General features: G+C 37.7%; 1 protein-coding gene across 3 annotated transcripts in view; it reads right to left on the reverse strand.

Moving 5' to 3' along the window:
- The window catches only part of NR1H4 (nuclear receptor subfamily 1 group H member 4), a 30,110-nt gene extending 7,032 nt beyond the window's left edge, over nucleotides 1-23,078 (reverse strand). The window contains exons 1-7 of one of the 3 annotated variants that reach the window (XM_066550345.1): nucleotides 22,994-23,078; nucleotides 14,652-15,014; nucleotides 9,260-9,400; nucleotides 5,410-5,543; nucleotides 4,798-4,896; nucleotides 4,147-4,246; nucleotides 3,051-3,197 (exon numbers count right to left, since the gene is read on the reverse strand). In XM_066550345.1, coding sequence (XP_066406442.1) covers nucleotides 3,051-3,197; nucleotides 4,147-4,246; nucleotides 4,798-4,896; nucleotides 5,410-5,543; nucleotides 9,260-9,400; nucleotides 14,652-15,014; nucleotides 22,994-23,078 — 1,069 coding nt within the window. Of the gene's footprint in view, nucleotides 1-3,050; nucleotides 3,198-4,146; nucleotides 4,247-4,797; nucleotides 4,897-5,409; nucleotides 5,544-9,247; nucleotides 9,401-14,651; nucleotides 15,015-22,993 lie in introns of all 3 variants that reach the window. The other 2 variants (XM_066550344.1, XM_066550346.1) reach the window with 2 other exon arrangements.
- Between the last annotated feature and the right edge of the window lie 2,447 nt (nucleotides 23,079-25,525).

Raw genomic sequence — 25,525 nt, forward strand, 5'->3', positions numbered from 1 at the left:
GACATAAATATTAATAGATGAGAGCAGCTTCAAAGTGGACATGGTGGCAGGTGACAAAATGCTGGACAGCTTGTGACTTTTAGGCAGAATCATCACCACCCTCCCTGATTTTATGGATACAGGCATCAAAGCTTGACAATAGAACTTCTGATATTCAGACATTAGTCGGTACCTAAAAATATACAGACAGAAATTCTGACTAACAGCAATAATTTATGGCTGCTGGCATGACAATATTAAGGACCTCACTAGGAGCCATAAATAATCCTGATGCTATTTTTTCATTTGTTACCAATAATCTTGATTTTCAAACTCCCACTCAGCCATCACTGAATTTCTTCTGATGCTCTCTGCTGTCTTTATATTTTTCAGTTTGCTGCATTTAGCCTTTTTTGTTTCTCTGTTTATTTGTTTGTTTTCCAGTGAGGCATATGGAAAAAGAGGAGTTTAATCTCTTCTGGCCATTCTTGTCTCTTGGACCAGTCTATAACATGATAATGGGCAGCTGCAGCTTTTAGTAGCATTTGTCCTTACTGGTTAAGACTGGAAAAGATTGTTTACATTTCTACTCTAATGTCACATTTGGTACAGGCTACCATGAAACCTAGAGCCCTGGTGTTGAGTTCTATGACATTCAGGGGTGTGAACTGCATAATATTTAATATTTTAATATTGAATACTTGTAATATTTAATTTTACTATAATTTATATTACAGATTATTGAAATATTGTTGAAAGTTGTATCTGTAAACAATGATAACAGAAGAATTTGGATGCCTTTCTATCATTTTGTTTAAACTTTGACACATGAAAATAATGAGTATTTAAACTGCAAAAATAAGCTATTTCCATAGTAGATATTTTAAAACTATTTCAAAGTTTAGTTTATTTAAAAGTTAAATAGGTCCAGTAGCAGTAATTAAACTAGAAATGCAAAGATTTACAAGCTGCTTTTTTTATTGTCACAGCCCCATTAAATGCAGCAAAGGAAAATCTTTTAAAGTAGGTTTGAATTTGCACTAAGTAAAGAAATAAAATATATGAGTTCTTTTATTCTGGCTATTAATAGAAGGAAAAAATGCAGTCAGCAGCAGTAAGCTGGATAATACAGTATCCTTTTGTAATACATGGGGGGGAAGTTCTAACATCAGAATTTCCTCTTATGTCTTCAACTTGATCCTGGCTTGAGGGAAGATATTTTAGAAAGCTTCTTCCAAGAGCAAGAAGTTACACATTTGTATTTATACATGCATACAGGTTTAAAAAGTTATTGTGTTTCATTTTTTGGGAACTATTCAGCCCAGGTTTTTGTTCTAAGAGTTTGCTTTTAATTTACCCTGGAGTTTTTCCCCCACAGAAAAAAAAAAAAAGAATTGCAGGAAACATACCACATTTGTTACTTGTCTTGAAATTTCTACACAAATTTCTTCTAAATTGTTCTAAACAAAATGTGTTTGTTTTAAATCTGCAACATGACAGGTAAATAATACTGAGGTAGGATACAATGTAGTATTCCAGCCAGTTGTATTATCATGAAGTCAAGCACAAACTTGTAAAATATAATATTGCATCTCATCTGGATTCCATAGCTGCAGAAAATGAACAGAATATTTTTACATTATGACTAAGGAAAATTATTGGTATGATATAAGGGCTTATGCAATGTTCTGGATTAAAGTATTTCTTGCTTTTGGGTTTGGTTTTTTGCTTTTTTTTTAATGAATAGTTGATACCTGGAACAAAGAAGTTTCATACTCATTGTACAGATTAGAGAAGTTTTCAGTAATCATGTTGCCTATGGATTCATTTCTCCAAAACCTATTTTTATCAAAAATTTGGGTTATAATCCATTAAAAAATCTCTTAATGAAGACATTTGGATCTGTGACAACTCATTACAGTTTCCAGGAAACATATCTGGCCTTCTTGGCATACTTCTCTGCCTGCAGAACCTGGACCAGAAGTTGTTCATATCACTCTGGAAATCACTGTTTCCAGTCCATCAAATAGTACCCTCTTATAATCAATGAAAATGAAAGAAATAGAAAAAACTACTAATTATACATGAGTGTGCCAAGCCAAAATAAATACATATGTTCAGCTAGTGAATTATTCTCAAGTTTTCTGAACCTTTTCAGTGGATCAACTGTGTAAATATTGGCTTAATTTTGCCTACATCAGTAGTAGTTTCTGAACTGAGTTCAAACCCATTCCCATGACTAATATTAAGGTTACATGTCCCTTCTCCTTCAGATCCTTAAAAAGGAAAGTCAGAAGGCAGAATCTATAGACTGACTCTCTCATTCAGAATTGTTGATCCCTTTGAATATTCATTGATAGGTTTCTGAGGGTTGGATAAAGCCTGCTGGTCAATACCAAAAAAAGCAAACATTCAGCATTGTATTGGTGGAGCACAAAGAATACATAATAATGTACAACACAACTTCTGCTATAAGGAACAAACAATATCTAGCCCCATTTGGCTTTTCAAAATTATTACGATTTACGTCTAGAACCAGTGGAACTTATCAGAGTCACTGAGCTTTCAATGGACTTTAAGAATAAAAAAAAAGACTCAATACCTGCTGTATTTATAATTCTTCTATGGACCTTGTTCAGTGTGATTCAATTTTACCAGAACAACCCTAAGAATAGGTGCTTGCCTTCAGTCATCTTCAGTAACATCCTACAATATTTTTTTTCTCTTATGGGGATTGTCTTTGAAAGCATAATTACCAATACTTTATGTGAACAATTTGAAATTGTAGTAGCTCTTCTTCATCATTCTTTCATTTTTATCACTGGAGACATGCACTAGGTTTATTTGATGTTGCATTATTCATAAAAGTTGCAAGGTACATGTAAAGAATCCTTTACCTTATGAACTTTAGACTTGAGGCTCAGTTAGATTTGTTCTAGTGAACGTAAAGAACATTCAGATAAATCTGTCTCAATGCTACTAAACAATCTTACCAGCTTCCCAAGGGCCAAATACTGACACAGAAGTGGAATGGTGTGGTTTGGTTTTGCCTCATTGAACAAGGTACCTACCACTATTGCGAATTCTCTCTTCTAGAAGGACAGTGTGTCCCGAGGGAAGTTTCCTGCTGAAGATCTCAGCTGAGCGGAGGAACATGGCTTCTACTGCTGAGCCCTTCAGCAAAGCAATCTGGTCTTCATGATCAAGGGTTTGGAAGCCTGAGGACACATTATAGACAAATCAGACAGCAGCAGAAACAGCTCCCACTTCTTTCTGTCCTGCAATTCCTGCATGTGAGGTGCCACACATCTGCATAACCTCGATGCTGGTGTCAGTAGGCTTGCTAATTGCTGCAGACACTCAAAACTGGACTTCAGCACATGACACTAATTTGAACCTCCCCAGATTTTATGAGGATTACACACGTATTTCAGTGTTCATGGTATTTTAGAGGATCAGCAAAAGGTGGTGGTGCATAACCAATAGCGAGAATTTTGTCTAACCTGATGTTGCTCCATAACATCTTCTGTTGTGTTTCCACCAGAGCTCTCTACACTCCTTTCCCACTGCCATGCTGCTTTCAGTGTTACAATGCACCTTCCTTAGTTAAAGGGACCTCTACCATACGCCCAGTGTTCAGTCTTGAGGTAACATGAACTTGAGAGTTAAAAAAATGCTAATAAACTCAGATTTTCAGTACTTGTCCATAACACACTAGGCAAGGACCATAAATATTGGTGCCACCAGCTAGAGAAAGTTCTTGTGTGGGACTCACAATTCAGTGGGTGTTATAACCTAGAAGCATAGCTAGAAAAGCAGCAAAGGGAGTCGAGTCTAGCAAGTGTTAATGGTAATTTAGAGGCAGGCTATTTGGCACTGCAGCAATATATAAAAATAAAATCTCTCTACAGACGCAATCCCTTCTCTGAGCATTTTCTCTGTCGATAGCTAAAGGGTGCCACATCTTGGAGTAGCAGAGTTTGGATTGTTCAGACTACTATTCTTCTGACCACAAAGCACCTTTACTTTATACAATATCTAAACAGTGTGTAGAAGGATCAGGCATTTTAAAATAGTCTTTAAAACATATGCAAATCTTTCCAAAAGGCAACAGAAAGGCATGTAAGCATTGCAATAACAAATATTTCCCCAACACCCTCGATGTACCTGGTAGTTTTTTAGTGAATTCCACAAGAACCTGCACATGACTGGTGGCCATTTCTGTTAAAATCAGAAAATTTCCTTCAGCGCTGAATTCCTCATTCAACTGTTGAAAATCAAACCAAACAAAATCTGTTAATTTTCACTGACATTTCCTATTTAGAAGCATAAAATACAATAACTGCTGGATTGGACCAGGCAAGAGCTCCGCCAAACACTGTAATTTGTCTCCAATGTTGTCAAAACCAAGTATTTTGGAAGGCAGCATAAGAAGTAGACAGTGTCTTTTACTCTAGAAAATATTTTCAAGATTCCAGACTGATGTCTTTACAGGAAAAGAAGCTTGACAGCAAGTCAAATTCAAATCATTGCCTAGACTGAAAATGGAAAAAACAAAGCTCCAATCAGCAAAGATTAGATTTGATCATAAGAGTCTTATCCTACAGTTGAAAGATTTTTCTTAACATTTAAGTTTCATAAGATGTGGTCTAATTTTTGACTGAATGGGAAAGATTCTGCCCCACTTTCAGCATACTTAAAGTGTAAGCCCACAGTTTGCTCTACTTACTACATCTATTTGTGCTGACTATGTTTTTTGCCTTGGAATCCTCAACTTCATTATCACTGTTTCAAAAATGAATTTGTCAATATACTTACTAGTTTTTTTGACACCTCCTGGGGTATTTGTTGTTTACTGTATGAATCCATAATATAATCAAGAAGTTTCTGCTGCTCTGGGGTAAGTTCTACCTTCTCCTATACTGGCAAAAAAAAAAAAAAAAAAGCCCATCATGAAATGCAGTCATAGTGAAGATGTAGCATCGCTTGCTTTAGGCAAAAGCTATACATCCATTTCTCACCATTTGGAGACTAAGGACATAAGAGGTTTTCTTGTCACTGTAGTGTACAGAAGAGAGGTGTATAATGTTTTTAAACGGCATAGGTTTGTGTGGTTAATTATCAGAAATAAGGAAATGATTAGCAAATGACTAGGTGTGTTCAAGTTTTAATATCACACCTCAATGTATGTGATATATGTACCACAGAAAAGATACTGCATGGATCTTACAGATGCTTTACAGGGTTTTGACTAAAAATATCAGAAGTACATCTACACTCAAGGTATGTCCTTGACTTAGTTGAAGATAGAGTTTTAATCAACACAGGCAGCTCCAGAGGGTTTTCAATGCCCTTTATTCACTGTACTAGATGCACTTAACAAAAATCATATTACCTTATAGTAATGAGCTATTACAAGAATTCTCTTACCCTATATATTTTAGTTGTAGAAGTTACTTGTTTCACATCATGGCCTTCGTTGTCTTCACTGACTGTCTGATCTGGGGGCTGCTTCACATTTTTCCGTAGCCTTTTTGACTTGCACTGTATTTCTGTTAAGAGACCTAGGACACATAATGCAACACAAAGCAATTGGATTTATATATGCCTGAGGTACTGAAGAGGTACTTTACTTAGACATGCCCATGAATGCCCTTTACACCAACAACCCTCTTACCTGTGCAGATCATCTCCTGAACGTCTCACTATCTTTGGATGTGATCCTACTGAGACAAGCTAGGCACACACTATGAGTGGTCTACCCCACATGGAGCTTATCTGCAGAGGAAAACAGTTGGCTTTGTTGGCCCAGAATCCACACACTGAGCATACCAGGGGTCTTGCTTTGGACCAGGTCTAATCTATTCTTACAGGCAAAAAAGCCCATTAGTGCTGGAAGTATACTGTATTTGTTTCAGTTTTATAGAAGAGAAAAGCCTTTCCTGTGCTCCAAGACCTGAACCAAAGTGCAAAAAATAGGAACAACTGGAAGACTGTCATCAAAGTAATGTTCTTTTGCTTTGATCCAAAACAGTGCTGGAGGTGCAGCTGTTCTTACACGAACGGCATTGGATATTTTCAATAATCCTCAAGCAATATTAGGTCTGTTGTGCACAATTTTTGGAAAGAAAGTCCACACAGAAGAGGGCATCCCCAGGCTTTAGCCTTTACTAACTCCCTACACAGGTAGACCAAAGCTGAAAACGTAAACTCAGAAGTAACTCAGACTGGCAAAATACCTTTAAAATGCATTTAAGAAGTTACCCAGCTGGTCTTGTTATTTTACTTTTCATTGTATTAGAGAAGTGCATAAAGCCGTGATTTGATTATAGAGCTTCACTTGCAAAAAATGATTTTTGAATTTGTGGTATGGGATTTTTTCTTCTTTTTTTTTTTTTTTGTTCTAGACTACATTTCAGTACTTTGAACCAGGAAGCATCCTTGTTTGGATGTCCTAAAAACTATCAATTTTCTTGTTCTAACAAAAGAAGGGAACATGAGGTACCCTACACAATCTGTGGAAGACAGTCAGAAGTCACCAATGAACAAGTAAACACCTAAGTATTCATCTAAAAATAAACCTATTTATTTTAAGCATAGGACTTCTTTTTCTTTCTTTCTTTCTTTCTTTCTTTCTTTCTTTCTTTCTTTCTTTCTTTCTTTCTTTCTTTCTTTCTTTCTTTCTTTCTTTCTTTCTTTCTCTCTCTCTCTCTCTCTCTCTCTTTCTCTCTTTCCTCTCTTTCTTTCTTTTTTTCTCTCAAGTATTCTTCCCATTCTTCACCTTTAAAAATGCAGAGCAGGAAAAGAGGCCCATTCAGCGAGTATATGATGTGGAGGAAGATACCATGAAACCAGTGAATCTCGTTGTGAATGTTTTTAATTTCCTGTTTAAGCCCTATATAAAATGACCTACCTGAACTGCTGAGAGAAGAGGAAATTTACATGATTAAAATAAGACCTGCAAAGAATACCTTGAAAGGAGGGAATGGGAATGATAGAGATAATAATTGGTATCGAGCCATGTAATTTGTGGTGCCACACAGCACCATAGATTTCTTTTTTAAATTATTCAGTGCATCCTTTGGTGCTGTTAATGGGCTTGTGCTGTTTTCCACCAGCTTAGGTTCTGGTCTATTGCCTTTCTAGGGAAAATTTGCTTTACATTACCTTAAGCATTAAGACAGATTTTCCTCATGCTTCTTGCTACTAAGTATTAGCTTGATATCTTATTCTGGCTCCATTTAAGTCATCTGAAAAACTTGTGTGTGAGACAGGACATCACTTTTTAGCTCATAGAGAGCTAGGTTTCAATGGGTATTAAATTCCAGAAGAGTGGCAGAACCTGGGTCTTCCCTAGGTAGACATTTCACCCAAGAAACTTGCAGTTTAGATCCAAATGACAGCAAATGACTGAAATTGATGGGTAGTAATTTTGGTCTGTCTGTAGTTTGCACATAAAGGGCAGGAGAAAGATTGTTGAGTAGCTGTGCCATAAATATTTATAATACTTTAGCTCCTTGTTCAGAGGGAAAGAAAAAAGAATCCCCAGAGCTTGCAATTACAATCCTACAAAATGAGTAAGTGAAACAAAGTTCAAGGTAACCTTTTATTTCCTAGTCATATTTTTTCAAATAAATGCCCTATACTACCAGAAGTTTCATGTTTTACTGTCCTAGATTGCCTTGAACAAAAAGCAATTATACAACACACTCCTACTTTAAAGCCATTAAATGGTGCCTTGCCAAACATCCTCATTGCAGTGCATTAGAGCACACTTATGGTTAAGTCATGAGCAACACAAGATACCCCGTGTTTCCATTGCAGAGAGGGAGTCAAATGGCAGCAGCACCCACTGGCTTTTATTTCCCCTATGCCAGCTTGTGAAAATGATAGGCCAGTGTAAAAGTTTCATGTGGTCCCACTCAGTATTATTTACGCTGACCTGGTTTTATTTTTTCAGCAGTGGGTTGTTGGGTTTTTTTGCTGCACTGAGTGACTCAAGCTATTTTGAATTCTCAAAATTTTGAAGCAATGGATCAGGGGTGAGCTCCACAGGGGAATTATTTTCCTTTGACAATGCAGAATGCATTGGTTCTTCCATCAAAGTGGGGTCTGCTCGTATATTTATGTATTGCACAAGAATATGTCCTATCTCAGGATCTTTGCAGCCTGTTCAATTTGCAGAATGAAAGATTAATTACATTATGCTGGCAACACCTTCGAAATATTGATGGAGCTTATTGTTTCTCATATAACCAACAGTTACTATAGCATCTTCTGATCAGATTGAAGGATAGAAATATATTAAAAATTCCAAGTAGATTAATTTCCTGTATGAACCTAAATTGATTTCACACATACGTGTATGCTAAAGTGACTGGAGCCATCAAGAAGAATAAATTGTAGTCTTATTCATGGAAGGCAAAGGAGCAGATGTTTACAGAGTGTTTACAGGAGCAGGCTTACAAAAACAGTGCAATAACTCAAAGAGGAGATTTAAACATGTTCAAAGTTGTACTTCAATATCCCCATTGCTCTAAGTTATCCAGCTTGAAGCTCAATAAAATTTATAAACTGTCAGTCTGAATATAATATTTGCTTTATATGCAACATTATTAAAATCCATTTGGTTCATTTCTGGAGACCCATGTGTCCATGAGTTCTACCTATGTGCCTGTAGCACCATGAAGAAAGCTAATGAGACTATAAAAAAGGGCCAGCCCTTACCCGGCTTTGCCTGATTGCTGGGTGAGGTCTGGGAACATACATTTGGCAAGTCCACAGAAACTTCCTGCTAGCAACATTCCCGCTCTTTTCTTGAAAATGGCATTGTGTATGTGCCAAAACTTTCACTTGGCCAGCAAGAACTTGACAGGGGGAGCCCCAGAAAGAGGAGGAAAGAAAAACACCAGGACTTTCCTGCTCTGGCTTCCATAACACTGCAAAACCCTGACTCCTGGGGAGTCTCCCACAGACCCACTTCCCCTGCTCCTTCCCACTTAAGCAGACTAAGAGCTGTCATCCAGTGCAGGACTGGCCTTCCTTCACCATTTGCTCACCTCTTATGCCCTCATATCCCTGACCACCAGTTAAATCCCATTGTTTAAAAGTGCATTTGTCTTTCAACAGGGTTTGATGCACAGGCACAGCATCTTCTTTCATACACCTTCCACCTGCCAAATGACATCTTTTATAACTTTACTGTCAAACCCAGACACTCAAGCAAATCCAGTATTTAATGCACTCTCTGACTGCATGATGCAAATACCTGTATACATACATTCAGCCAACATGCCCATCTGCTTGCACTTCCTTAGACGACACTCCTGGCATTTTCTCCTCATGTACATGTCCATCTCACAGTTGCCTCCATTTTTACACTTGTATACTGCATTTTTTGTGATGCTTCTTCTGAAGAATCCTGCACAAAACAGCAGTGACATAGATGAAAGAAAACACTCAGAAGCAAAGTCACCAAGGTGAAGTTCACCCCCATCTGCACTGAAATGACGCATGTTCTGCCAGATCAACAATTTATGTCAGTGCCTGGATGACTAAAATCTTGATACTTGTACTGACAACTGTATTCAAGTCATATAATTTAAAAAATGAGCCCAAGCACTAGACATTAGTCCAAAGTAAAGTCTTGTAACTCTGAATTTTGGGAAAATTCAGACCCAAATCTGAAACCTGCCTGTAGCAGGCTGAGCACCAGCACTAGAGCCGTAGGGTGATACCATACAAATAGCCAGTGAAAAAAAATGCTAGTCTGTTAAGTCTCTTGAGGTGCAGAATGTGCAGAATGTACAGAATGTGCAGAAAGAGAGATGAGTAATTCTTCACCCTTCCCCCTGCTCCTGGGAGCAACAGAAGCTCCACATACTGCTCTGCTCACCCACCCCCAAGTTTAATAAGGAAGTTGCACTGTATCTGCCTATTGTACATGTGGCCTCCGCCCCTGTTTACAAGATCCTCCAGCCTTATTCACTAAGTACTGTCCACTTGATGAGTTAATTTCACCTGCACAGGTAGTTCTACTGGTATTGTCACTGTATTCACTCAAAAATTGCACAGTTATAGCTGCAAATAGCAACTGATACAAAAAATTGAGAGGACCCTTCCTAAGTCTGTTCAAATCTCCTATTTGGTTGCTGCCCATCTGTGAGAGCGACACTGTGGGCAAAACATGGGGTAGACAAGATAATAAATGTGATTAAATAAGGGTCATCACAAAGCAACAGGATCTTTGCTGTCAATGTTTCCTGAATTTTTAGTGTTAGTCACTGTGCCATTATAATCTTCTTACATTGTCCTTCACATGGCAGAAACTATTTAGCATCAGCTACAGTGGGAATCAGTTTTCCTCCCCATGTGAGGGCAGGTTTCTGAAATAAACTCCTGGGAGCTTCTGCTGCCACATCACTGATTATACTGTACTTCAAACTAGAGCTCTGTGTACATTTATATTAACCAGAGCTATTCAAAAAGCTTTTGCTTTCTTATCACCGCTGCCTGGCACAATAAAACTATTGTTTTCCAACCTGACACTCTAATGCATTAAAAGAAGGACCAGATAAGAGCCAGTCTCCCATAATCAAATCATAGAGCACATTCAGTTGTGAATCTAAAGAATTGTCTGTGTGTTTGAAGGATCATGCATTGTCACATGACAATTTCCCAAATTTGCCCCATAGTTTTATAGTTGCCTAATCTCTTCCATGCACTGGTGTGTAGCAACCAGTAAAACAATTCCACTACCTGGTCTCAAAAAATCTGGCATTTCTCTGAATCTTCAGTAATTCCTGCTTGAAATCTCTTCCATGCTGTGTGTCTTATTGGCTGCTTTTCAAACAAATACAGTTGACTGGCATCAGTCTCTTTTGAAATGCAGATTCCTTAGAGCCTCCAGAAGCCCCAGGCATTATTTTTATTCATCACTCACATGGTTCTAATACATTACCATTTACTGGTCAGGGAAGGAAAAAAAGCCTGGATTTAAGCTGTAAGTTCTCACTGTCAGTTAAAGGCAACTGCATCTGCTTTATAAAATTTATTTGCAAATTTAAAATCGTATCGTTTCTGATACATTAATTAGTAGTAAACACTGAAAAGCTCTGCACCAATATTTATAACATTCTAAGACTGATTGGTGACTTTATCACTTAACCTATTCACAAGGTGTGCATTTACTTCATGATGGAAGAAAGAAAAAAATTGATAAATAATTTATTAAAGATATACAAGAAAGAAAAAGGCAAAAATATGGATGCAAAAGCTAGGAACCAACAATATTCAAGCAGTCAAATACTTTCTCTTGAAAACAAAGGTGAAATTATCTGAAATGAAAAGCAAAATATTTTTTTTCTTTTTGGCAAACACTAGTTTTAACCCTATTCTTGCTTCAGTTTTCTGTGAAGTGACTCTTGAATCATTGTCTTTTTGAACAGACTTCTTCATAACTAATTTGGAAATTAGCTTTTGGTATGAATGAAATTTCTGTATATATTATTCACTACTAATTCAAAATGAATTTACACTGCCAGAAATGTGACTTTCTATAACAGGAGAAGTTTTACTAAAATTTAAAGGTAAGTCTGAAACAACATAGGTTAAACTAACAAAGGGTTAGCAATCCCAAAAGCTGAAGGTTTTTCTGGCACAGTCTAATTTTTATCTGATCTCGCCAAATTACAAAAAGCTCATGTTGGCTGGAAATGTTGAATTTGCTTTGCTCTGAGATAGTCATGAATATGATTAATTATGGTAGAGCTGCTCCAATGTTACTGATGCTGATTTTTTCTCATGGAAATTATGAAAGTTGAAGGAGGGAAGCTGTAAAAAGATTGGATGGAAGCTTTGGAAATATCTCTGTTTGGCACTCTGAAGGGTTTTAAATTTAAAAGTTTTTGAAATTCACAGTTGCTAACAAAGCACCTGCTCTGCTCTGTCAGACCATCAAGACATCTTCTGGCATTCTTTTGCCCCATGCCCCCATGGTGGGTGTTAGTGTCAGGAGAAGGTTAAAGAGGGACCCTTTCTGCAAGAAGAATTCTAGTCTGGTGTGAGACACATCAAGCAGCACAGAAGTGGTTTGAATACTGCAAAAATTCCTACTGCAAGCCTGCATGGAGGGGATGTGTAACTAGCTTTTCATAGAGTCACAGAATGGCTGGGGTTGAAAGGGATCTCAAAGATGGGCGCTTTTTGTTTCAACCAAACTCATTCTGTGGCTTAATTAAACAAGCACAACATTATGTTACACTTGTCCTGTAACACCTAAGAATGGCCCTTAAAACCCAGTATAACTGTCCAGGCTGAGGCTGTACTAGAATGTCTTTGATGTTAGTCTGCAAAGACTGTTTCAGAAATGGTCTCCACAGTAGCAAGTTTAAACATAGTGTATTGCTCCTTGTGCTGTAAATATTTTGTAAAATACCAATGAAATAGTTCATACATATTTGTTTATGGATGGCAATACATTAAGAAATGTATATATATATCAATATATACTCCTGCCAATATCTTCAGATGAATATTCTCATAAGGACAATAGATAAGATCCTAATATTGTTTCATCTGCACAAGAAAGAAAACCAAAGAGAATGGAAAGTGTTGCTGAATACATTACCCATGAAAGAAATAATAAAAAAAAAAAACATATTCATCACAGAGGATTGAATCCCATAAAAATATGTGCAAAGCTTCTTCCTTTGAATAAGAACATCCACTGCATCAATGGAGCAGAGGTGCTCCAAGGTGAGCACTAGAAAGGGACCTGCATATTATTTTGGACACACATTGAGCATGAATTAGCAGTCTTGTTGCAAAAAGAAGGGATAATCTCATACTGAGGTCCAAGACACAGACACGTGAGGTGGTTATTATACTGCACTGATAAGAGCACAACTGAAGTGCCGAGCATAATTTTGGTCTCCATGCTTTGAAGGTAATGTATACCCATGTGAAAAACTCCACAGGTAACAAGAATGATCAAGAAATCTAGAAAACATAGTATCTGCTCTGCCTTGTCAGACAGAATTACTGTCCTCAGCACATCTCTTTACTGAATCAGCTGGTACTTTAGTCACCTTTAAAATTTATTGTAGAAACAGAATCCATTATCTTTAAGTAATTCAACTTTTACTATGTTTGATCAAGGGTACTATTCTTTGTAATTGATGTTGCAGTCATGAAACAGAACAAAAATATAAAATAGATTATCCCAATAAAGCAGTAAAATTATGGTTACATAGAGTGATTCAAACTGAATCAGTAGGGAAGTGGATGCACTTTTCCTTTTACCATGGGTTTTAGTCTGAATATTTACCTGATAGCTTTAACCTCTCTTCCAGAAACATTCTATACAAAATTCAAAGTTTGTAATTTTAAGTCTTTGAAAAGTTTCTCACACATTAAATACTGCAGTTAATAAAGAGGAGGAACAGCTTACTAACAGAATTAATTTAACAGTATCATTACTTGGAATTGCCACATCAAAATTGAGTTTAACCTGGTTTATAATGACAGCATTAATATGAGTTAATTCACAGTTTTTGTCTCGGAGACTATTCACTCAGACAGCAGAAATAAATGAATCTCTTATTTATTAGAATTATTGAAATAAACTGTGTGAGCCTTGACTGTATTCATGTTTCGAGTGTTCGAATCTTGTGATCTGTTTTTCCCTCACAAATGATTCTGTGATAGATAAAGCACACATTAGGTCCAGGTCCACTCTCTATAACAGTGAATTCCACATTAAGATATTTTAGTAATTTGGTAGTGACCATGCTTTAGTCTTTATCCATAAAACAGAAATTTTATTGAAATATTTATTCACAGAACAGGATGAAAAAATCGGGCACTATTTTTCTGGCCATAATGTACCTCAGCCTTGTCACAGTTATATTATACTTCTTCAGGTATGATAGTTGACATAATCTCTTGTCCCTCTCTGCTAAAATATCTGACAATCATGTTTACCATGACAGTAATGATTTTCTACATCACATTTATCCTGATAATATTATGTGAATAATATTCTTCTAAGAAGCAAGATATTTGTCCTACAGATAAAACCTTCTCCTGAAGAAGCTCCCTCCCTACAGATAGGGGCTACCCTGAGAAGAAAGTACAGAACTAGAAATCCTTTAATTTCACAAACCTGAAGACGCCCATCATATCCTTTGGGAGCTGGGGGAAAGAGAGTCCCTGGGAACAGCCTGCAGGTGGGGGTTGACAGCTTTTACTTCCCTTCAATGCATACTACATGAGGCACTTGGGCTGGTTTTAGCCATTTTCTAGGGCAGCCATGGGCATGTTCCTTCCAGAGGCAGAGAATGGCATGAGCAGCTTCCACAGAGAGCAGAGCCAGGCTGCCAGTCTCCAGAGAAAGCTGTCCTTCAGTTCACCAAAAGCTAATGGTGCTCAAGCGCTGGAGGTTGGCCTGTTATGCTGAATAATCATAGGGCAATGGTAGAAGACACTGCCAGTCTGCCCTGGGGGAAATGCAGAACAGGGTACACAGGCTCCGGATGCAAATCTCTAGTATGTTTGACGATTTGGACAAAATTAACAAGAAAAGTAAAAAAACCCCACAGAACAACAACAACAAAAAACCAAACCCAAAAAACCTGAGTAGCTGCTGTGCCTATTAGCTGATTTCATCCTACCTTTGCATCCTTCACAAGTCAGGGCATTATAGTGATACCCAGAGGCTTTGTCACCGCAGACCACACAGAGCTCTTCTCCTTTCACTCTTCCCGTGGAGTGACCCAGTCTAGGCTTTTTGGCTGCAGGGATGTCCATTATCTCTGTCTCCCTTGTGAAAAAGGTCTCTGAGGGTAACCTCCTGAGTTCATACATCCCAGGGGAGTACCATTCCTCATGCTGTGGAGGGTAGAAGCCTAGGTTGGAGTAATAAGGTGGCGACGAGATCTGAGGCTGAACTTGAGGAAATGGCACATTGTTGTACTGTGCATAAGGTGACACATCTGCCTCTTGCACTGGAGAACTCATTGGTTCTGAAAGGACACCTGGAAAATAATAATGCAAAACCAATTTCTATTACTACCATGAAATTTTAGTTATCAGAGAAGTTTCTGCTTCCAGACATCTATCTCAAAAATCAGGCACAAAGATTGCATTATCTAAACTCAGATTTGCTACACAAATACACTGCAAGAAGTTTTAAAAATAATTTATTCATTCTCAAACATTCCTTTATAATTGGTGGAAATGTCCAGCACTGGCAGTTACATAAAAAAATCTCGAAAAATATTGTGCAGGTAATCATATAATTGTTCAGTTTATTAGAAAGAGCAACCCCACCCCAGAGAAGTTAACAATCCAAATTAGGCCTAAAAACAGAATGGAAGAAATCCAAACAAATGGCAAAAACCCCATGGTATTGGTGAAGGCTAAATCAAGACTCGAACATCATGTTAATTTGTATTAATTATGAATGAACACATCATGACAGACAAAAACTTCACTAGGGAAAAATGACAAGGGTGAGGCTTAATTAGAAGACTGAAAACATGAAATAAGCCTTCAAGAAGAGCCTGAAATAAGAAGGTGAGGTTACCAGGAAAGAACAAGAAAGATATTCCTAATGTAAGTGATGAAATGCAACCTTCTCACCATCCAGCCTCCAGTGGCCAGCCAGACTCTGCAGCCTGGTCCCCAGCCCCTGTGCCATTCAGTGAGGCTGTCATGGGAAGCACCTCTGTAAGCCAGCATTAGTCACCTCTGAGCCAGCAACAGAGCTGGCAGTGGCAAAAGGAGTGGCAACCTTTCCTGTTGGGATCAACACGGTATCTGGAGGTTACCTTAACCTTGCTCATTAAATAGCATATTTTAAATTGCAGACAACTGAACCCTCTTTTCTGTACTCCAAGCACAGCAACATCTCGCAGTCCCTGGATGGCATAGGTAAAATCCAGTCCACATCAAACAACTGAAAAGCTGAATTTAAAAGTTATTTGCAAACTATTTCTTATTTTCTGTTGGAGAGAGCCACATCTTGTGGTTTCCTGAAAACTCTGACTCAATTCCTTCAATAGTTCCAAGAAGAGAGTCTGAGGAAAAGAGTACATATTTCCAGGAAGATGATCAGTCCAGTCTTATTTGAATCAACAGCAGTATTTACAGGAAAATCATAGATTAATGCTCATTGGTGACCATCACTTAACAGTACTTCAGAAGAACTCCAAAAACATTTTTGCTGACATAAAATTGGTCACGGACAAGTGTCCTTCTTTTGTGAGGAATCAAAAACAATGAAGAAATGCCAACAGTTAAGAACAGGGAACATCTGTAATGACAAAATCTATTGTGGGGGATCCTTCCCTCTCCTTTGTCTCACTTCAGTTAATGCCAGGAACTGACCTTTTAATTACACTGGCTTTTTCACTTTCAAGGTCTCACACTTTTGCTCTGCAGCTTTCTGCCCTTCCTATTTTACCATGCTGCAGAAGCCATGCGACTGTTTTGGGTTTTTGTGGCTTCTCTATTATAGCCCACAGCACATCTTTGCCAATCACAAGTGTTGAGGTCCCAGTTCCAGAATAAGCAGCGAGATGTATGTCTGGAAAAAGGTGAGCCAAAACCAAATGAGAATAATGGTGCCCTTTATTACCAGCAATTAGTTTAATTATGGTTGCTTTTTGTTGCTCTGGAAGAGGCCAGGGCACCAAGTGCTACAGTGGCAGAAGCAGAGTAGCAGAAGGCATTCCCTGAATCCAAGGTTATGCCATTTAAACAAAGAGTATAGACACACAGAGGGCATCTGGGGACTCTATGAAAGAGCCTGGAAGTGACACTACAGCTTCATGCATCAGATGCAGACTGTCACTGATACCTGCCAGCCACAGCAGTGATGAAACAAGTAAAGGGTGAGGACAGCAAAGATTTCATATCCTGTATAGGTTTAATGAGTGGTATTTTAGCTGTATTTACCACTTGCAGAGACTGCTGCTCATGAAGATTGGTCAAGGTACCTCAGGTACCTTGATGATGGTAAATATGGGGTTAATTGTGGGATACACAATCATTTAGTATCTCTTTGGAAAGGAAACTGTTCACTGTGGAAATCTAAGTTTTCACTTGCTCATTGGTAATTAGGTGAGTTTGCTAAAAGAAAGTGGGACAATCCCAAAATTAAAAGGAAGAAACTGTTGATTTTTAGCTTTTTGCTTTCTGTCATACACAGGAAACTCCACAACAGCTGTATACCAGCCTCTTGAACTGCTTGGGCTTCTGAAAGAGCAAGAAGAGAAGGCAACATTCCTTCCATGGAAAAAAATATCAGGGCTTGTTAAAAAACTCAGATTACTAAAGGACTGCAGCACATCCTGAGACAATACTGGGGGTTTATTTAAAGAACTGTAGAGCCATTTGGGTTACAAGTATGTTTAGAAAAATCTCCCCAGTCATTAATTCTACTCTGCTTCCAAAGGAAACAAACAAACAAAAAAAAGAGTCTTAATTAAGTTTAGAAAAGGAAAAAAAGCCAAACAGCCCAAATCACCTCCTTTCTCCTTCCATCAGACACTTTAAACAATTTAGCTGATTGAGTCCATGCTCAGAGCAATGGAAGGGAAAAGGAAAACCAGACAGGTTTGAGAGAGACTGAGAGAACATGGCCTTGTTTTATGTAAAACAGACTCACAGCTTAAGCTTTGGGAAGTGCTTAAAGACCAGTATGATTTTTGAAGATAATTAGATGGCAAATATGTAGGTTTTCCCAGTTTAGCTTGAAGTCTTGAGGGTTTTTTGTTTGGTTTTAATTTGGTTTGTTTTAAGTAGACCTGAGCATGACGTACCTGTAGACCTGTACATGAGAGTCTGGACTAAATAATTTCTTATCACAGAAGAAAAGTAATCTTATCTTACCAAGCAGAACGTACATAAGCTTTTCTCCAGATATATATATATAATAGAGGTCTGGCATGGACTGGTCTCATGCAACTAAAGCATGAGCAGCCCAGTAAAATCATTGTAGTGGCAGTAGCATGAGCAGTGAAAGTGAAATCAGAAATGAGCACATTGGACTACACCGACATTTTGTTTATGTGGTCTTAAATATTTTGAACCACTTAGCTCTTTTTCCTTTTGGAAGGATACCTTTCAGATTTTTAAGGAAAGACTATTTAAGCACACACAAATGTTAAGTTTATTACATCTACATTTTTTTTCAATTTGCAAATCTTATATTTTGTAATAAGTATTTTTCAATTAAAACCTTTTACAAAAATATTGACCGCTTACTAAAAACAAAGTGAAACCTTCACATGTGTATGATCATTGTTTTACAAATATTTTTTTCTACTTGCAACTGAAACTTATTAGCGAGTTTTACTTTTGTTACTTTAAATTTTACACTGAATACTTTACAAGAAGCTTCAAAAAATATTTGACTTGTAGAAATATTCCTTGCAGGAATAAAGAAATTGTTTTCAGTTCACAGAATGATACTGAGATTTTGGGCAAGCTAAATATGATTTTATGCAGAATATTACAGAAATTACAATGAGATCACATTTTAATGTAAAAGTTATTGTTCCACTAATGTAAAGTTCAACAAAGAGAACTAAATTCTAAGCAGGTTTAAAATATGAACCCCTGGCTCTCTTTCATTATTCATCAAGGAACATAATAAAATAACAATATCCAGAATTAGGTAATTCGGAAGCCATGGCATAGCCATTATCAAAATCCTGGTTTAATTCCAAACAAATTATTTGTGCATCTTTTAAAGATCATTTGGTGTAAAAAGCCTACTAGCATCCTACAATTTCAAGGAAGAGTGCAAGAATAGATAACAAAAATATCCCAGGGAGAATATGGCAATATCCTACCTCAGGCTGCGTTCAATCTGTCCATTTCCTGATGAAAGATACTCTCCTTAAGGTGCCGCAGTCCTTCTCTCACTCTCTTTTTCCTTTTTTGACCTCCCAAAGTCTACATGTACATAAAACTTCTTAATTCTGCTTTGTCTGTGTCCTGTTCACTGTGAGAACTTTCTTTAAGATTAGAAAGGAGTGACACAGACCAGGGGTTGTATAGTTTACTAATTAACTTCATTACGAGCAACTTGTTTGTAGATGCCGGAAACAATGTCTGTTCCCAGTGTGGATTTACCTGGATAAAATTTGGCTACCACTTGGAGGGGATACCTCCAAGTAGTCTAGCCATTGTATTTTTGTACCTATTGTGGTTTTGTTACAAACAAGTTTTCTATCAATCAATATTTGGTAAGGTCAGGTGGTTCTGTGCAATAGATTAACCACTCCAGTATCACAGGAAGCAGGTTTTTTAAGTGGAGAAATGTTGCGTTCTCAAAAAAAGGCCAAAGAGCTCAGACCATACTGGACACACCTGTATGACAAGACAGAATGGTTTGGGCTGGAAGGGACCTTAAAGATCACCTAGTTCCAAACCCTGAAATAGAAAGGGATACCTTCCTCATAAGTAGGTTGCTGAAAGCCACATCCAATCTGTCCTTCTCATTAATTTTTTTACTCACATTGCCACTCTGTTTGGTTTGGCTCTCTTAATAATTATTATGCATACAATGTTTTCTGTTTTAATTTGTGCTGGTTTGTTCCTTTTGATTTGGGGGTCAGTTATGAGCCTAATTATCTTCTCTGCAGGGATGAAGCCAGATGTTGCATCAACTGCCAGGTGGTGCCAAAGACAAGAAGTTATTTAACATATCTTATGATCTTGAAGCTGTTTAATCAGTTTGGACACTTGACCCTAACAACTTTTTCATCACTCTTATTTATTTTAAAAATACACACACACAAAAAAAGACCAAACGAAACAAAACAAACAAACAAACAAACCCCAAAAAACAAAACCAAAAATCCTCACAAAATAAACTGAAACCCCCAACAAAACAACAACTAAAAGAACCCAAATAACCACAAATCAAACCAAACCAAACTAAGCCAAGAAAAAAAGCAGAAAAAAAAAAGTAGATTTACCTAAAGGAGTCAGTCTTTTAAGCTACTCTTAGGCCCGGTTCTGTGTCTACAACAATTAATTTCCAATTATATTTGTTGTTCTTTCATTAAGAAGTTTAGGTATACAGGTTTTTTTACCCCCTTTGTTACACGTCATTTTTTTTCTTATTGTTCCTCATCCTTTCCACAGCTTTTAAGAGTGTTCATTTCCCTCAAAACCTTCTTTCCCAGCTAGATACATCTACAGTGAGGCTGGCATTTCTTGTCTTGTTATATTTTAGCATCACATTACAAGAAAACATTTTCAGGCCATCAAGAATACTTGAAATACTTGAAAATATTTGAAATAGGTGTTCATTCAAACTAAGAATTTTATTTTCTTTTCAGTTTCTTAGAAATAATTCAGTTTCTGATATCTGAAGTTTCACACTTAGTATCCTGCATACTAGCAACTTGTATATGAGGTGCTTTCACAGAAAATAAAATGGAGCTAACCACTTCTCATAGAAATGACAGTTTGAGTCACATACTGTATATATTTCAGGTGCCACACAAATATATAACCTTTCTGAGTAGAGAGTTAGAAAAAAAAGCAGTTTTGCAAGAAGACAGGGTGGAAGGGAAGGACTCTGAATTTAACTAGGTTAAAGATCCTTCCTCATTTGCATTTTGAGGCCCTTTCCCCAGGGACTCATAACTGCAGAAGTGAAAAACTATGGTTAGAACACACTACCTCCAAAGACATCCAGAGATACTTTACCTTAGACACATACTCTTAAAATGGCAACATACAATTTTCATCTACTGAAAGGTAGACAACCTTTTCTTTTCTGAAACCTGCTGCATCTAGAAGTCTTGAGGCAAAGGATGTAGAAGTGCCCTGGAATTTCTATGGTGATGAGGCTCAAAGCACAAGCAACTCAGAATTGACAACATTTCTTTTTGAAAGACCTGAACCCAGAGTTAATGTTTGGAGTAGCAATTAGATGTGCATCTGAAGGTCTAAGAACACTCTCCCCATCGACTGAATAAAGCAGAGTGAAAACAAAATATATTTCCAAGGTTTTTTTACAGAATGAGAGCGTGCATCTTTGAATAAAGGAGACTGTTTGTGTAAAGGGTAATGTCTGTAAGCCAGCAATTTTTAACTTTTGAGCTGAAATGTATGAGAAGACCTAAAAGAAACATGCATTATAAGGACCATCTAAAAGAAAAACTTTCTTCCTGTTTTCTGGGGTTCACAAGTCACTTCCTGCCAAAATGGAATGACAAAAATTGCAAATAATTTACAAAGATAAAGAATTGAGAGACAAAGCCATTTCCTACAAGTGTTTTGTGGGGATGGAGTCATATTTTCACAATGAGTAATTTTCTCTGTGCACTCAGTTGCGTATTATTTCTGATAGGCTTTTTTCCAGCTATAAAAGCAAAAAAGACACCATATTAGAGTGACACCCCACAAAAGAAAAGTCAGCTTAAGTGAAACACAGCAGGAGTCCTAAGTTTTCTTCCTAATAAGACCCCTGATTCAACTCCTTAGTAAATTATTTCTTTATGTTACAGAAATGTCAGTTTGAATTAAATCTCCATTGTGCTAAGCTCTGAACACCATTAATGAGAGACATTGCCTCTTCTGAAAGCTTCACAATTTGTAAGTAAGATTACCCTGTGGAAGGAAAGTATTTTACATTAACACTCTTCCTTGTATTTTTAAGCAACCTTATAATTACTCCTTTAATTAATGAAATAATTAATGAAAAAGTAGATATTGGGGAGGAATGTATTGATAAAAATCTGAAGTAGCTCGCGTATGCAGGAGTTTTGAAAGATCACTGGATATAAAATTTGGCACCCTAAATTTGAACATCATTCTCCTCTCTGTATATCATGGCCTGACACTGGAATTAAAAGGTAGCAAAGGAGTGTTTTAGCTGTTAGCATATTTTTTTTTTTCAACAACTCCAAAACGTTTCTCCAACCAAGCCCCAAAACAAAGAGGAAAAGAAACTGGTAACACTCAATAATGGAATGGGTTCTGCCTACCATTAGTGATAATTCTTTAGTTTAATTGTGTGGAGCCAGGACACTGCAAGTGGTCTGACTTGTAGAGATGGTCCTGACTCCTGGGAGCTCTGCAGCTGGAGTGGCTCTGCGTGCCAGAGCCCTTCCTTCCAGGCCCCAGGCCATACTCCCGTTGCAGACAGGTGAAACTGGAATGTGTTCGGTCTTTCCAGCACTCAAAAAGGCAGAATTCTGGTCTTATTTGGACTGCAAACTTCTGAAGTGTTGCAGCATTTTGTAGGGGTCTGTATTGTGTGTGAGGCCCTCAATGTATCATAACTTATTCAATGAAGGACCTATTGTCTTGTCAAATGAAAGGCTAAAACAATTTATTATTAACTTTTTTTTTTTTCTTAGTGGTACATATACCAGAAAACAACTTACCCATGCTTATAAAATATTGACCAAGAATTTTTCACTTATTAACAAACTCATGCTTAGCCTTGAAAAATCCAGTGAAACTGGAGCAAGGAGAATCTTCCAGCCTGCTTTATAAATTTTCTTGTGCACTGAAGCTAATAGGATAAGTTTTTAACGGCCGTAATAAGACAGGGATTTTAATTTAAGTGAAATTACTTTCATAAATTTGCATAATATGGCAATACAAATACATTGCACTATAACTTTGTTACAGATTAACTGGAAATATATCTGCTCAGCTTGATTTAAGTGACTCACATGAAGGTAACATCCAGCCTCCATACAAAGGTCTGTTTTTGCCAAATGATCTCCAGTATTAGAAGAGTGTCACAAAAACAACCTACAGGTTGTAGGTGAGACTGTGAGCAGTGATGAGAGCAAGAATGTGCAGGATTGCATTAACACCACAGATCTATTGCTTGTTATTCCTCTCACAGGTATTGAAGATTCAAGAAGGTTGGCACATTTCAGCCTAATATCCTTGACTTGAAATTTCAGTCCATTTTCTCCTAGGTTTCTGAGTATAGGACAGCTTGCTATTTCAACCCAGTTTGGTGACTTACCAAACAAATGAGGACCTTCAGCAAGAGGAAATCCATCAGCAGAGGCTAGCTGATGATGTCCTATTAAATTCATTTCAGATCCCATTTATTCTTCAGTTCAGGAGGAATATGCTGATTAAACAGGAGGTTGAAAAGAGACCCTGAAAAATATGAAGCAAAAAAGAATATTTTAAACAAGACAACTAACTTTTGTGTACCTAGTGTAAAGCAGAATGCAGGAAGTTGTTTCAATATTTGTTGTAAAAATATTGTGTTGAAATTACAAAACCTAATTCAGCCTTTAAATAAAAAGCTACATCCAGCCTGTTTGTTTTTTCCTTGCTGTGGCATATTTTTTTTTGCCCTCTTTCTGGTAATTTTAAATTAAGAGCGGTTCATGCCTGAATTTATTCAAATATTCAGACTGAAGCACTGACCTGACCTCCTGAGGGCATGCTGCCCAGCCCCCCTACCATGCAATACCAATTGTTTGCATTATTTTTCACCACCCTTTCATCATTTCATTGTTTTCACTTCCTGAAAAAGTGTAAGTTTATGGTTAGATCAGAAGAACACAGATGGGAAACTTAAGTTTAATTTCGAGGGACCAGCTCTTTATCTTGTCTTCAGTAATTACTGAACGAGATAGATGGGAAAAAAACCACAGAAACACAGAAACAGCAGAAAGCCAAGCCTTGCTCTGATAACCAGGCTCACCCACCCTCTCTCTCTGGTCTCAAGCAGCCACACAAGCCTGCCGTGGGGAGGCTGGGAGAGGAGTGAAAGGGGCTCCCCTGCCCAGCTCACCTGGGTGCACTGGGCCAACTCCAGACTTGCATTTGAGGCAGGACCAGCAGGAGACTATGGAGCTCCAATGAGGAAATGTTGGAGGGCTTATACAGACACCAAGAAGATTCTGCACAAAGTTGTCAGCAATCTGTTTTACTTTGTTTTACAGTCTTAATTCTTTATTTGGTTTTATTACCGTGGGACTGTCCCTGGGACTGCATTTCCACTCACTGAAGGCATTTGAGAGTTCTAGCCCAGTCTGCTTCTCAGTGAGGGCCCAGCATGTTTCTCGAGGAGAAATGAAATCATGTGACAAAAACGTGAATGCTGAAGGAGGCCCCAGTGCTGAGCAGGCTGGGAAGTAGCTTGTGAGAGTGAGTGACAAGCACACTCTGTAATTATATTCAGATTTGTCTGTAAGGATTCATTAAGTTCTTTTTTAACATAAACAGAGGCCCTCTAATTAGACAGATGCATTTTAAATGTCTGCCCACAGATAATTTAAACAGTTTACTTAGAAATGTCAAAAGCTACTTGTATCACAGACCAGATAGGGTTCTTGAGGCAAATCACATATAAACACAGTCTCAAATCTAGCACAGAAACATAGTTTTGCAACAGCAAAAAAACTCCCTGTATCTTGGATGGGGTTTGGCAACCAGCCCAGCCACCCCACTACGTCCATGTTTAATTCCAACCATTTTATTGCCTTGCTGCCTCATTTTCCAGGGAAGTTATCTGCTGAAATGAAGATGTGGGGCTACTCACATGGCTTTAAGGTCTTAAAATTCCTGACAGACAGATTTCTCATGAAATACCCATGACAAACCCTTAGAATGGGAGTCCTCTTACAGCCCATTAGAAGTGTTCTGTGATGGGAGAAGGCAAGAAAAGCATCAAAATGAGGTATTTTCAGTGGGCTAATGAATATTTGTCTGGATTTTCTTGTTGAAGACCAGAGAAGAGAGACCACCAGCTCCCTCTCCTCATGTCCCAGCCCTTGAATATCTTCCTTGCAGCCCATGGGAGTGCAGCCCTTAGAGTTCCTTGCAGGATCAGCTCACCTTACAGCCAGACATGAAGACTGCTCCACCACTGCCATCCTACTTCTCATATCTCCTCATCAGCCCCTGTTTGAGGGCCTAACACTGCAACACCTAACATCAGCACTGGGATTATGAATTCCTCTATGTTAATACAGAGCCTAGAATTTATCTTCTCAGGGAATGTTGGAAGCTATATCAAAATACTTTAAATACAGTCCCAAGAAGACATCTATTTAAAAGTATTTACTGCCAGTATATCCTCAGATTTTCAATGCATAGATTCTTAGCTTGTAAATTCTATATTCTGCATCCTGCTAGTTTGTGCTGCAAATAAGAAGAAAGAGGGCAAGCTATGTTTCTAAAGGCTTATAGAAAGCCTTTAGAAACTTTCTAAAGGTCTATGTTTTTATAGTCTCTTTGATATGTCTATAAACTTCTTTCTCGTTTCCTTGAGGACATTCCATTTTCAACATGTCATTGTATAATGACCTCTTTAACCTCAAGATGGACTCCTTAGAATCTATTTTCTTCGCACACAAAAAGACCCAACCCTCATGTTATTAATACTGCCTTGTTGATAGTAAGAATCTTGAGGACATATTTGTTATAATCTGCACTATTGTAGGACATTTCAAGTTTTGTAACTCTATGCCTTCTTCAACATATATTTTTGTCTGGATTGATTCAGTTCAAGCCAAATGTTCATGATGATTTTTCC

Source organism: Molothrus aeneus, chromosome 5 (assembly GCF_037042795.1).
Source record: "Molothrus aeneus isolate 106 chromosome 5, BPBGC_Maene_1.0, whole genome shotgun sequence".
NCBI lineage: Eukaryota > Metazoa > Chordata > Aves > Passeriformes > Icteridae > Molothrus > Molothrus aeneus.